This window comes from Microcaecilia unicolor, chromosome 4 (genome assembly GCF_901765095.1).
Source record: "Microcaecilia unicolor chromosome 4, aMicUni1.1, whole genome shotgun sequence".
In the NCBI taxonomy this organism is placed as follows: domain Eukaryota; kingdom Metazoa; phylum Chordata; class Amphibia; order Gymnophiona; family Siphonopidae; genus Microcaecilia; species Microcaecilia unicolor.
The window spans coordinates 371,072,736-371,087,427 of record NC_044034.1 but is presented as its reverse complement, the minus strand read 5'-3'; the positions used below and the strand labels follow the sequence as shown (position 1 = coordinate 371,087,427).

The following is a 14,692-nucleotide window of genomic DNA, read 5'->3' as shown; positions in this document are numbered from 1 at the left end:
AACCTGCACCACTCGAGTGATTTACTAACAATGCACTAGCACACGGATACGGGCAAACACACGTTAATGTGCATTATTTTACACACCGGGCTGTATAGTACTTTTTCACAGAGTTATCACACGCAAACCTGGTAGCCACTTCAGTAAAGCCCAAAGAAAAAGAGAAAATGACGCTGCAGGCTAAAAGGAAAGAACTTGGGGAAAGGTAGACTTTGAATTAAATAGGTAACCTCAAGGACTTACAGTCTTGCTATCCTGCACAATCAAATAATATATCTATGCGGCTTACAATTCTAAAATTTAAGAAAGGAGAAAAAAAGGAAAGACAGCGGTGGGAGGGAGAAACAGAACTACAATATTTAAGGGCGAAAGAAGGGTGTTAGAAAGGGAAGGAGGGAAGGTAAGTCTGAACTGGCTGGCAGGACTTACCGCACAGGCAACCTTAGGAGAGTATTATAGCATCCTTGAAAGGGAAGGTTTTATGGTCTATTTTGAACTTTATTGGTGAGGTCTGTAACCTAAGATAAAGGGGTAAGGCGTTCCATAGAGAGGGACCTACAACTGAAAAAAATCGACTCTCGTCTATTGTCATGGCTAATATAGTGGAAAAAAGGTACATAAGTAATGCCACACTGGGAAAAGACCAAGGGTCCATCGAGCCCAGCATCCTGTCCACGACAGCGGCCAATCCAGGCTAAGGGCACCTGGCGAGCTTCCCAAACGTACAAACATTCTATACATGTTATTCCTGGAACTGAGGATTTTTCCCAAGTCCATTTAGTAGTGCTTTATGGACTTGTCCTTTAGGAAACCGTCTAACCCCTTTTTAAACTCTGCTAAGCTAACTGCCTTCACCACGTTCTCCGGCAACGAATTCCAGAGTTTAATTGTGCAGGAGATGTTGTTGGGATGGACAAGGTACATGAGAGGGGACATACGGGGTCAAAAGACGCGCCAGAAAAGAAAGAGATTCGGAGCTGGAAAAGGGTAAGTACTCAGAGAATGTACTACTATTACTAATCATTTCTATAGTGCTACTAGATGTACACAGTGCTGTGCATATTATCCCCTGGATTCTATATAATGCACATAGATTTAGGTGCCAAAATCAGTGTGGATTCTATAACACCACGCAGAACTTACAAGCTAATGAGAGCTGATAACAGCACTTAAAAAGCAATAATGAACAAACACGAACAAACCCACCACTATAAGTACCCCAAACTTTACCCTTCCTGTTTCAGACAGTCACAATTGACCGAAATCTTACACTAGAAAGCCATGTGAAAAACATAACAAAGAAAATGTTTCACTTAATGTGGAAACTCAAAAGAATAAAACCTTTCTTCCCAAGGGAAACATTCCGCAGACTAGTACAATCAATGGTACCTAGCCAACTAGACTACTGCAACGCAATCTATGCCGGATGCAAAGAACAAATCATTAAGAAACTCCAAACTGCCCAAAACACAGCAGCCAGACTCATATTTGGAAAAACGAAATATGAAAACGCCAAACCCCTAAGAGAAAAACTACATTGGCTTCCAATTAGAGAACGCATTGCGTTCAAGGTCTGCACTCTGATTCATAAGATCGTACACGATGAAGCTGCGGTGTACATGTCAAGCCTCATGGATCTACCAACCAGGAATATCATGTACATTCCTGAATCTCAACTTCCCCAGCTGCAAAGGACTAAAATATAAATTAACATATGAATCCAGTTTCTCCTACATAAGAACGCAAATATGGAATGAACTACCAAAATCCATAAAAACAACACATGACGTAAATAATTTCCGAAAATTACTGAAAACCTACCTATTCAATAAGGCATACTCAAGTCACTTCATTGGCTCCCTACCCGTTTCCCCATTCAGTTCAAACTCCTCTTATTGACCTGTAAGTGCATTCACTCTGCAGCTCCTCAGTATCTCTCTACTCTCATCTCTCCCTACATTCCTCCCCGGGAACTCCGTTCACTGGGTAAATCTCTCTTATCTGCACCCTTCTCCTCCACTGCTAACTCCAGACTCCGTTCCTTCTATCTTGCTGCACTGTATGCCTGGAATAAACTTCCTGAGCCGATACACCAAGCCTCATCTCTGGCCATCTTCAAATCTAGGCTAAAATCCAACCTCTTCAATGTTGCTTTTAACTCCTAAACCTAAAACTAATCCTTCAACTGTCCCCTATCGCTGATATGTCCTGTCTGTCCTAACTCTTATCCCTTACTTGTCCTGTCTGTCATAATTAGATTGTAAGCTCTATTGAGCAGGGACTGTCTCTCCATGTTCAAGTGTGAAGCGCTGTGTACGTCCGGTAGCCCTATAGAAATGATAAGTAGTAGTAGTAGCATACTACAAAGATCCATCTTATATACCAGAAATATACAAAACGGAACTCTCTATTTCTGATTGTTTAAGCTAACCTATCACGATTGTACTTTACCCCAATACCTTTTATCTGTTATTACGGAAATGAACTCTCTGTACCTGATTACGTAATCCACTCTGTCACCTTCATTTTAATGATGTATTTCTCATACCGGAATTGGCGATCGCCAACACGGTACTATGTAAGCCACATTGAGCCTGCAAATAGGTGGGAAAATGTGGGATACAAATGCTACAAATAAATAAATAATGAGCACTAATTGGCACGGATTAGAATTTAGGGGCACAACTCGCTAAGTGTATTCTGTAACGATGCATGCCGAGCTTCTAGCGTGAGGAGCAAAAACAGGTGTCATTATGGGCGGGGAAATGGCTGAGAGTTAAAAGGCTCTAGTGGATACTTAATAACTGTTTGGGAATAGGTTACATGTCACGGTCCCCAACTATGCCACAAAATTGTATATCAACCAAAATTGGACCATGAGTTGTTCGATTCAAGGATTAAAGCTAAGTTGGGGTTTATTAATCCTTCCAGCTTGTTTGGGTTCTTTACCTTTATAAAGTATCTTCCATTTTTGGCCACAGTGTTTTTTCTCCAAATTGGAGATTGTTTTTCACACTGAGGCTGTTTTCGGAGGGAGGTAGGAAACCCATGATGATGAGTCCAAGAAGGGTTAGATCATCTCTGTAGGTCACCTGGATTCTTGAGGTTTCACTTTGGTAAATTTGATATAACGCTGGAAAGTATCCTATTTTTTTATTTATTTATTTTTGTTCCATTTGTACCCTGCGCTTTCCCACTCATGGCAGGCTCAATGCGGCTTACATGGGGCAATGGAGGGTTAAGTGACTTGCCCAGAGTCACAAGGAGCTGCCTGTGCCTGAAGTGGGAATCAAACTCAGTTCTTCAGGACCAAAGTCCACCACCCTAACCACCTAGGCTAGGCCACTCCTCCACTGTTGCTACTATTTGAGATTCTACATGGAATGCTGCTAGTGGAATAGCAACATTCCATGTAGAATCTCCAACAGTAGCAACATTCCATGTAGAATCTCCAATATTCCATGTAGAATCTCCAATAGTAGCAACATTCCATATAGGATCTCCAATAGTATCTATTTTATTTTTGTTACATTTGTACCCTGCGCTTTCCCACTCATGGCAGGCTTAATGCGGCTTACATGGGGCAATGGAGGGTTAAGTGACTTGCCCAGAGTCACAAGGAGCTGCCTGTGCCTGAAGTGGGAATCAAACTCAGTTCTTCAGGACCAAAGTCCACCACCCTAACCACCTAGGCTAGGCCACTCCTCCACTGTTGCTACTATTTGAGATTCTACATGGAATGTTGCTAGTGGAATAGCAACATTCCATGTAGAATCTCCAACAGTAGCAACATTCCATGTAGAATCTCCAATATTCCATGTAGAATCTCCAATAGTGGCAACATTCCATGTAGAATCTACAATAGTATCTATTTTAGTTTTGTTACATTTGTACCCTGCGCTTTCCCACTCATGGCAGGCTCAATGCGGCTTACATGGGGCAATGGAGGGTTAAGTGACTTGCCCAGAGTCACAAGGAGCTGCCTGTGCCTGAACTGGGAATCGAACTCAGTTCCTCAGTTCCCCAGGACCAAAGTCCACTACCCTAACTTGCCTGTTCAGAAGGAAGGGATCCTCAGGAGCTTAGCCTTGAATGGGTGGCAGAGACGGTTGGGAGGCGGGGCTAGTGCTGGGCAGACTTATACAGTCTGTGCCAGGGCTGGTGGTTGGGAGGCGGGGATAGTGCTAGGCAGACTTCTACAGTCTGTGCCAGAGACGGTGGTGGGAGGCGGGACTGGTGGTTGGGAGGTGGGGATGGTGCTGGGCAGACTTATACGGTCTGTGCTAGAGTGGGAGGCGGGGCAGGTGGTTGGGAGGGGGGGATAGTGCTGGGCAGACTTATACGGTCTGTGCCCTGAAAAGGACAGGTACAAATCAAGGTAAGGTATACACAAAAAGTAGCACATGTGAGTTTATCTTGTTGGGCAGACTGGATGGACCATGAAGGTCTTTTTCTGCTGTCAATCTACTATGTTACTATGTTACTAACCACTAGGCCACTCCTCCACTCCATTATAACCCTTATCCCTACCCAGTAGAAATTCAAGAGAGAGCTTTTCTTTATTGAGTTTCATTTATTTGTGCTCTCTAGCTCTTTTTGTATCCATCTCAGAGAACACTCATTCCTGAATGTGGCGGAAAAGTCTCATTGAACACCAGGTCTTACTTTTTTGCTTCAAAAGACCTCTTTGGTGCTGGGTTTAATCATCGACAAAACCCCCCTCCATCCATTAGTGACACAAAAAAAAAAAATAGTAATTCAATTAATACATGAATGAAAACTGTGAAAAGTTAACTGTAAATACATCTATTGCATTTTCGGCAGAGACGCGCTTACCTTAGGCTCTGTGTGTCCCTTAAGGGAGCGAGCCAAAGTGCAGCGAATCCACTGCCTCCGTGTGGCTTCTTCGGGGGCAGGAAAGAACCCCACTCTTTCCTGCCCGTTATTGCTACAGTGCCCAAAATGGCTGCCGAGGCTTACCACGGTAGACTCTCGGAAGCCTCGGCAGCCATTTTTAAAACACAGCGGTTCCAGCGCCGCTATGCAGAGTAGCAGCAGTGGACAGGAAAGAGTGGGAATGTTTTCTGCCATCGCAGAGGCCACTAGACCACCAGGCCCTCTAGGTGGGGCCATGGGGGCATGGGCCCCCACAGATTTAGTCCTGGCCCCCTCTACTTTTGACCCCACCCCCGCTGACCCTCCCCCACCACTTTCAACCTGCCACCGCAAGGTACCTTTGCTGGCGGGGGTCCCCAACCCCCGCCAGCCTTAGTCTTCTGGGACCCCCGCCAGCCTTAGCCTTCTTCAGTGTCGGTCTCAGGTGCATTCGCTGATCTATGCTGTGAGTCCTGACGTCCAGCACGGACGTGCTGGACGGCAGGACTCACAGCACAGATCAGCGAATGCGCCGGAGACCGGCGCTGAAGAAGACTAAGGCTGGCGGGGGTTGGGGACCCCCACCAGCAAAGGGGGGGGGGAGGTGGCTGGGGGAGGCAGGGTAAAATGTGCCCCCCCACCTTGGGCTCTGGATCCTCCTCCCTCTGAGGTCTGGCTATGCTCCTGCTTGTGCTGCGGCAGCGGTGGGCAACCAGGCAGAGACTCTGGGCCCCCTAGAGCCTCTGGGCCCTCGGGTACGACCCCGTTACCTGAATAGTCAGTCCGGCCCTGCCTTGGGCTATTGTAAATGAAGGCACAGGGTGTCATATCCCCAGAAGATGCTAGAAAATGGTCTGGATGAAGCTTCTAAGTTAGACAAAAAGTACCTGAAGTAATCGATCAAAGAAAGAAAGAGTAAGGTATCAATCAGAGAAATGAGACAGATAAACAGAGACAATAAATCTCATCAGAGAAAGGACACAGGGAAAGGTAGAGGAAAGGGAAGAAATGGCAATGCAATATTTACGAGAACATTTTCAGCAGTCTATGGAGTTTGCCTTTCAAGGCTCACCAATGCGCCTATGTCTCGGCAAGCAGGTGTGTGGATTGTAAAATGAAATCCCTATGTTTGCTTCTCCAGGGCTGTTGCAGACTCACACCCCTGCTGCAGGTCCAGGGCATTATTTAAAGTGCCTTTTTCCATGGTTAACCTCACAAATGAGAGCACTTTTCAGCTATGAGAGCAGGCACATAAGAATAGCCATACTGGGTCAGACCAATGGTCCATCTAGCCCAGTATCCTGCTTCCAACAGTGGCCAATTCAGGTCATAAGTACCTGGCAGAAACCCAATTAGTAGCAACATTCCATGTAGAACCCCAAAGAGTAACAAGATTCCGGAATCCCAAAGAGTAGCAACATTCCATGCTACCAATCTGAGGGCAAGCAGTAGCTTCCCCCATGCCCATCTCAATAACAGATTATGGACTTTTCCTCCAGGAACTTGTCCAAACTTTTTTTGAACTCAGATACACTAATCGCTGTAACCACATCCTCCGGAAATGAGTTCCAGAGTTTAACTATTTGTTCAGTGAAAAGCTATTTCCTCCTATTCGTTTTTAAAGTATTTCCAAGTTACTTCATTAAGTGTCCCCCTAGCCTTCGTACTTTTCGAAAGAGTAAAAACTGATTCACTTTTACCCGTTCTACACCACTCAGGATTTTGTATACCTCTATCATATTCCCCCTCAGCCGTCTCTTTTCCAAGCTGAAGAGCCCTAAACTCTTTAGCCTTTCCTCATATGAGAGGAGTTCCATCGCCTTTATCATTTTGGTCACTCTTGTTTGAACCTTTTCTAATTGTGACATGTGGAGGGGCATAATTGAACGAAAACGTCTATCTCCATGGGCGTTTATCTCCGAGAACGGGTCTGTGAAGGGGCGGACTGAACCGTATTTTCGAAAAAAATAGACGTCCATGTTTTATTCGACAATTTGTGAGCTGGGCGTTTTTGTTTTTCAGTGATAATGGAAAATGAAAGCGCCCAGCTCAAAAACGAATAAATCCAAGGCATTTGTTCGTGGGAGGGGCCAGGATTCGTAGTGCACTGGTCCCCATCACATGCCAGGACACCAACCGGGCACCCTAGGGGGCACTTTTACAAAAACAAAAAAAAGGTAAAAGAGCTCCCAGGTGCATAGCACCCTTCCCTTGTGTGTTGAGCCCCCCAAATCCCCCTCAAAACCCACTGCCCACAAGTCTACATCATTACTATAGCCCTAAGGGGTGAAGGGGGGCACCTACATGTGGGTACAGTGGGTTTGGGGGGGTTGGACGACTAAGCATTAAGCAGCACAATTGTAACAGGTAGGGGGGGATGGGCCTGGATCCACCTGCCTGAAGTCCACTGCACCCCCTAACAACTGCTCCAAGGACCTGCATACTGTTGCCAGGGAGGTGGGTATGACATTTGAGGGTGAAAATAAAAAGTTGTGAAACATCATTTTTTGTGGTGGGAGGGGGTTAGTGACCACTGGGGGAGTCAGGGGAGGTCATCCCCGATTCCCTCTGGGGGTAATCTGGTCATTTAGGGCACTTTTTGGGGCCTTATTCGTGAAAAAACAGGGTCCAGGAAAAGTGCCCTAAATTCTAGCTACAAACGCATACTTTTTTTCCATTATCGGCGAAAGGCGCCCATCTCTCCTCGGCCGATAACCACGCCCCAGTTCCAACTTCGCCACGCCCCCGTCAACTTTGTACGCTTCCGCAATGGAGTGCAGTTGAAAATGTCCAAAATTGGCTTTCCATTATACCGATTTATTCATTTTTGTGAGATAAACGTCTATCTCCCGATTTGGGTCGAAATCTAGGCGTTTTTCTCTTTCAATTATAAGGTGGATAGTGACCAAAACTGCAGAAAACACTCAATGTGAGGTCGCACCTGGGTACTTTTCTTTGTAGGTTTTGCACCAGTTTTCAGTGGGGATGTATGAGTGAACTTTCCCTTGGAAACTGCCTACGGAAAGCACCACAGAGATCTGCAATGGGTTTCTGGGGGCACTTTTCCTAGGAGAAATAATGAGCATAATTTTGCAAATAAAAGCTCACGTTTTTGTTGCTACTGCTGGCCTAGCCCCACCCCAGGGAAGATTCCATGAACACGAGGGTCAAATCACGAGAGTCGTGGAAAAATGCCAGAACTACACTGACATACGTGGCAAGTCGTGAGCAGACAGACAACCCATTTATAGCAGGCGAACAGGAAATGTTCTGGGAATACGCTTGGATTCTGTCATGGTGCTGGTTGCCATAACCTCTTCTGGAAGGTTAATCTAAGAACCTATCAACAAAGAAGTGGGAACGGAGGAAGGCTAGATGAACCCCAGGATCAATAAAAGTTAAAAAATGTTATTGCTCTGGTGTGTATGAAAACACTACAAAATTAACATAGAATCAATGTTCAAAAATCAATGTGTATAAAACAGTACACAATAAAAATCAACAGTACAAAATGAACATAAAATCAGTACTTTAGACTCGACATGGCACCGTGTTTCGGTATTGTAACGGACCTGCCTCTGGAGTCTGACAATGGATAATTGAAATAAAAAATGTATTGCTGGTGATGAAAGCTAAGTGACGCTTTACCTCATGTATTTGGTGTCCTTTGCTTTTTGATATCTTCAGAGTTTGCATAGTGCATCAGTTTATGGATGCATGCTCTTTTTAAAGACCCTTTTGATTTCATCACCCAGCAGTACATTTTTCATTTCAATTATCTATTGTCAGACTCCTGAGGTAGGTCTGTTACAATGCCGAAACACAGTGCCATGTCGAGTCTAAAGTACTGATTTTATGTTCATTGTGTTGATTTTTATTGTGTACTGTTTTATACACATTGATTTTTGTACATTGATTCTATGTTATTTTTGTAGTGTTTTCATACACACCAGAGCAATAACATTTTTTTAACTTTATTGATCCTTCCTTGATTGCTGCTTGCCTTGTGGGACTTTGCTGTTTGGTTACCTTTTTGGTAATCTAAGAGCCTGACACCTCCCAGAATCCCCCTGCAATGCCCCCCCCCCCCATCTTCTGAAAGAGAAATCTTGCAAGTCTGTCTCCCTAACCCCCCCACCCCCACCCCGGGCACAATTACCTCACTCCTGACTATCATCTTTCATGGATATTTAATAGTAGATATTATGCAAACAGCTTTTGCTGTTAAAACCAGGTGAGTTTCCTCAGGGCTTCAGCTGTAACGGCTAATGTTTCTTACATTTCTCCTTGCAAAGATGATTTCAGCTCTGCTGCTGCCCTCTGAGCTACCAAGAAGCAACAGCAGCAGAAAGAGAGCAAACCGCAGAATGGGGAGAGGAGGTGGGGGTGAGGTCGGGACCTGCTTGTAGAACCAGGACCTTCAAAGCGAATGCCACCCACAAAGTGCTTCGCTCTTATAGGATTTTCTATCTTTTTTTTTTCATCCTTGTTTTTCTGTAAAAGTCTCTCAAAGACCTGCTGCCTCCAAATCTCCAGATTATGGTCTTCGCTCTTTCTGAGCAGTTCAAGAACAGAGATTATTAGTACATAAGTATTGCCTCTAAAAACTTCTATAAATTTAACAAAAAAAAAAAAATTGGGGAAAAAAAACGTCCAAGTGCTCGTCAGGGCCGTCCTTCAAAAGTGCCTAACATGGACGTCCTTCACAAAACAAAACAAAAAAAAAGGACGGCCCTGACGAGCACTTGGACGTTTTTCCCCCCGATATTTTTGTGATGGGTGTCCTTCTAGTGCCGAGGACATCCAAATCAAAAAACTATTTGGACGTCTCTTTCGATTATGCCCCGCCTCCAGGTCTCTCTCAGCCAATCACATGCTACATGCTAAACCTAGTGGACCTACCTCCCAGAAATGCCATAAGATCATCTCGCAAATTTCTTAATCTACACTTCCCCAGCTGTAAAGGATTAAAATACAAGCTGACACATGCCACTACCTTCTCCTACATGAGCACGCAATTGTGGAATGCATTACCTACTGCCCTGAAAACTATTGATGAGTTAACCAACTTCCGCAACTCTCTGAAGACGCATCTTTTCAACAAAGCCTACAAAGAGAACCCATAGACTACGAAACTACTTCACCAACCTACCCAGCTATGAAATTCCACCTTCTAGACTAACTTGCCTTACACTTTCCTTCTCTCTTTCTTTACTTAAGCTTTGTACATTACCAATTGTATCTGATACCCTGGAATGACTGTGTCATAACAAAACTCTGTAAGCCACATTGAGCCTGCAAATAGGTGGGAAAATGTGGGATACAAATGCAATAAGTAAATAAATGTTAAAGAAGCATTAAAGTGCAGTAACACATTTGCGTTGACAGCGATACATACAGTTTTCTCATTTAAATGAGATGATTCATATGCAAAATTATGCTAATCAGCTCATTTAAATGTAATGCACTGTGCGTTTGATGCGGAAACGCGCAGAACACACGATCTTCCACTTTATCTCGTGAGTAATATCATTCCCACGACTTCATGCCATTCTCACAGGACCGGTCTCTGTCCCACCACCCAGCAGAACGGACCTGAAATCTACGTGTGGTGCTGGTCCCGGCTTTCAGGCCCCAACTCCGTGGATTCCTCTCCCTCTCACACACACACACTCTTCAAATTTAACGGGAAAAAGCACGCAGCTGCCGCGGTCAGCCTGGTTTTAAAATGTCAGCCACGGCAACTAAATAGAACAAGGATATTCAGTGCCTGTACGGAAACAGACAGAGCAGATCAGTGGTAGAAACAAACACATCTTTATTGTAGAGTTTCAGCCTAATGCAATGTATCTACTTCTGATCTGCTCTGTCTGTCTGTTTCCACATCGGAGTTTGCAGATCGGCTGCCTTCTTGCTTATTCAGTGCCACTACCCAGACAGAGATGATATTCAAACCTTAACTCCTTCAGAAGCAGACCCAACCCCGAAACCTCCCCCCTTCCCTCTCAAGCATCAAACCCCCACGCCTGGCAGAATCTTCCCAGGAGGACCACCCATCCCCTGATCATCCTCTTTCATACCTATTACCATACTGGGACAGACTGAAGGTCCATCAAGCCCAGAATCCTGTTGCCAATCCAGGTCACAAGATCCTAATACATAGGCCCCCTCTCCTTTCAGGGTCTTTCAGGCAGCAGCTGTTCCCTTTGCTCTGGCCACACTGGCTCTGCGGCATCAAACAACCTCAATTACCTAAATGCAGAGGAGATGGTTGGGGGGAGGGGCGGGGAAGAAGAAAAGGTGCAATTGGGTAAGTAGGAGGGTCACGAAGGTGCGTGCTGAGAGGAGGTGGGGAGGCTGGCGTTTGGAAGGTGAGAGGTCCCGTCTGCATTGTACTTCACCTAAAAATTGACTTGCTCATATAGACTCAACAGTTGTAACCTGGTCACCAATAGATGAAAAGTAAACCGCAAGTACCTAATACTGAGCGATTTTTTCCTAAGGTCACTCCATCGGACGTTCATGTTATCCAGGCGTCTCTTTAACAGGGTGGCATCATCAGAGCCTTCCAGGGAACTCAAAATTTTCTGCCCGTTTTCATCCAGACTGTGGAAGATTTCGGTGTGAGCCTCGATTTCTGCCTGCAGATCCTGCAAAGAACAAAATCCGAATGTGAAAAGGATGCTTACTCTTACCCCAAAGCCCAGGCTGACACCTAGGGAATTATGGCAGGAACATCTCCGATTATTAGCTAGAAAGATCACGACATCTGTTAAACTCCCCATGTATTATCTACCCAAGACATAGTAGATGATAGCTGGAAAAGACCGAGTGACCCATCCAATATGCCCAATCATTCCTGTCCACACTGCTAAGAATACACCCTGTTGGTCTGCTGTAATGCAAGGCCACTTGTAGGATGCTGTTCAGTGTCCAGGACAGAGAATAATCACCATTCATAACTAGCATCCCCCCCTTCACTGGGGGGGGGGGGGGGGGATGCTAGTATTAAGAAGAATCAAATCAGAGGTTTTTTCCTCTGGTTTTTGGAATGGACGTGATGTGTGGATAACTCAATAATGGCATATCGGCAAACAATGCAAATAACAACTTGTATATCACACATCTCTGCTCAGCAAAAACCATCTCTGCAAGCACAGGTGTGCCCATTCACATGCATACACACAAACGCACACACACAGAAATGCACACACATAAACACTGATATGAAAACAACCCACACAAACACATATTTTGTTTTTTTGTTACATCTGTACCCCGCACTTTCCCACTCATGGCAGGCTCAATGCGGCTTACATATTGTATACAGGTACTTATTTGTACCTGGGGCAATGGAGGGTTAAGTGACTTGCCCAGAGTCACAAGGAGCTGCCTGTGCCTGAAGTGGGAAATGAACCCAGTTCCCCAGGACCAAGGTCCACCACTCTAACCACTAGGCCACTCAATGTGGCCGCGCAGACTTCTCGTCAGACTCACAGAAACAGAAGGCTGCGCAGCCTTCTACATGGAATGTTGCTAGTGGAATAGCAACATTCCATGTGGAATCTCCAATAGTATCTATTTTATTTTGGTTACATTTGTACCCTGCGCTTTCCCACTCATGGCAGGCTCAATGCGGCTTACATGGGCAATGGAGGGTTAAGTGACTTGCCCAGAGTCACAAGGAGCTGCCTGTGCCTGAAGTGGGGATCACCAATGTGGCCGCGCAGGCTTCTGTTTCTGTGAGTCTGACGTCCTGCACGTACGCAGGACGTCAGACTCACAGAAACAGAAGCCTGCGCAGCCTTCTACATAGAATGTTGCTAGTGGAATAGCAACATTCTATGTAGAATCTCCAATAGTATCTATTTTATTTTTGTTACATTTGTACCCCACACTTTCCCACTCATGGCAGGCTCAATGCGGCTTACATGGGGCAATGGAGGGTTAAGTGACTTGCCCAGAGTCACAAGGAGCTGCAGTAGGAATTGAACTCAGTTCCCCAGGACCAAAGTCCACTGCACTAACCACTAGGCCACTCCTCCACATATACAAACACATTCACATGCACATGTGAGCACATACATGTGTATCCACACACATAGGAGCCAACTTTTTTAAATTATTGGGGGTGCTAAGTCTAGTGGAAATAACCCCTTCCTGGACACATACAACCCCCAGAGTCGGTTCCTATGTCCACACATGTGTGGCTTTCGTTTAGCAGTATCCATGGAACAGATGAAAGTGGCTTCCAATCAGGATTCAGTGCTTTTTGTGACATCTGAAGACAGTTTGCGTTCCCCCTTGAGATGTCACGGGGTAAGAAATGAAACCATGAACCACTCAGTTACTATACCAATCCCTCTCCCTGGGAGTTGTAAGAATCAATCCATTATCTAACAGGCACCACGATCTCTACCTCATTTCTCTCTGCAGATATAAGAACTGTGCACTGAGAAGAAAGAGTGCGACTGAAGCTCAGCAGAAGAAAACCATGCGATATCCTGCCTAAACAACAGAAAGAAATGCAAACCGTGCAGCGCAGGTCACGCTCGGAAACCATCTTACTGCATCCTGTGAAAGTCCTGCAGATTAATGCATCGACCCCCCCCCCCCCCCCGTCGTACATCAAAGTCAAAACCACCAAGGACTGGCAGTTTGAAGAGTTGGACACACGGTCCCTCCCAGACAGCACAGGCCAGGGACAGGCCCAGGGCAAGGTACAAGACCTTGCTATGAAGGTCATGAGTTTCCTCTCCTCAGGACCTCCAGAGGCCCCCAGGGAAGATGAACAGAACCAAGACAAGAGAGTGTTAGTATATTAGGAACAAATGAACCTGCAGCAGGGTAGAGTCTGACCTTTACATTGTATTTCTTCCTGTGCAACATTTTCACGCCGGCTGGGCGCTTCCCCCTAGAAGACTGAACGCCAGCAGAATCTGAAAATGTCAAGTTCAGCAGTGGCATATTCTGTTGAGTGAAAAAAAGCTCTTTCTGGCTCAGGGCTCAGGAACCAGCAAACAAATGGACAGTTTGTCCAACATCAAGACAGTGGTCACTGGTCAGGGTCATGGATGTAGGAGGGACTGAACCGGAGAAAACAGCAGCGCAGATTGAGAAGCCAGCGTTTCTTTTCCTCCTGTCACTACAGGCCAATACATTTCAAACTCATGAGAGCTCCAGATTTGCTGTAAGTGCTTTCTGGTGCTGCATTCCGATCTACCCACAGCCTGAAAGGATCCTTTGTAAATCCTGTGGAAAAACTCTTCAACGTGTTTGTGCTTCTGGGCTTCAAGACTGCGCATTCTTTCCAGAGCAACAGGCATCGGCAAAAAGCAGCTCAAATGGATCTTGTACACCAGGGGCATAGCAAGACTTCGGTGGGAGGGAGGTCCAGAGCTCGAGGTGAGGGGGCACATTTTAGCCCCCCCCAGCGCCGCCGACCCCCCCATCACCACCACCACCTTTGACCCCCCCAGCGCCAACCCTTTCGACTCCCTCTTCCCGCTGCCGCCGTCGGGTACCTTTGCTGGTGGGGGTCCCCAACCCCCGCCAGCTGAAGTCCTCTTCTCCGGCGCGGCCGCATTTCTGATCTGCAAGGACAGGCTTCTGTTTCTGTGAGTCTGACATCCTGCATGTGCGTGCAGGACGTCAGACTCACAGAAACAGAAGCCTGCGCAGCCGCGTTGCTGATCTGCAAGGGCAGGCTTCTGTTTCTGTGAGTCTGACATCCTGCATGTGCGTGCAGGACGTCAGACTCACAGAAACAGAAGCCTGCGCAGCCGCGTTGCTGATCTGCAAGGGCAGGACGTCAGAC

At 46.0% G+C, this 14,692-nt stretch overlaps 1 protein-coding gene across 4 annotated transcripts in view; it reads right to left on the bottom strand.

The window, feature by feature from the left end:
• Positions 1 to 14,692, bottom strand: part of DMD (dystrophin) — a 2,615,032-nt gene that overhangs the window by 376,964 nt on the left and 2,223,376 nt on the right. For 3 of the 4 annotated variants that reach the window (XM_030202363.1, XM_030202359.1, XM_030202360.1), the window contains one exon: positions 11,353 to 11,525. In XM_030202363.1, coding sequence (XP_030058223.1) covers positions 11,353 to 11,525 — 173 coding nt within the window. Of the gene's footprint in view, positions 1 to 11,352; positions 11,526 to 13,734; positions 13,776 to 14,692 lie in introns of those variants that run through there. The other variant, XM_030202361.1, reaches the window with a different exon arrangement.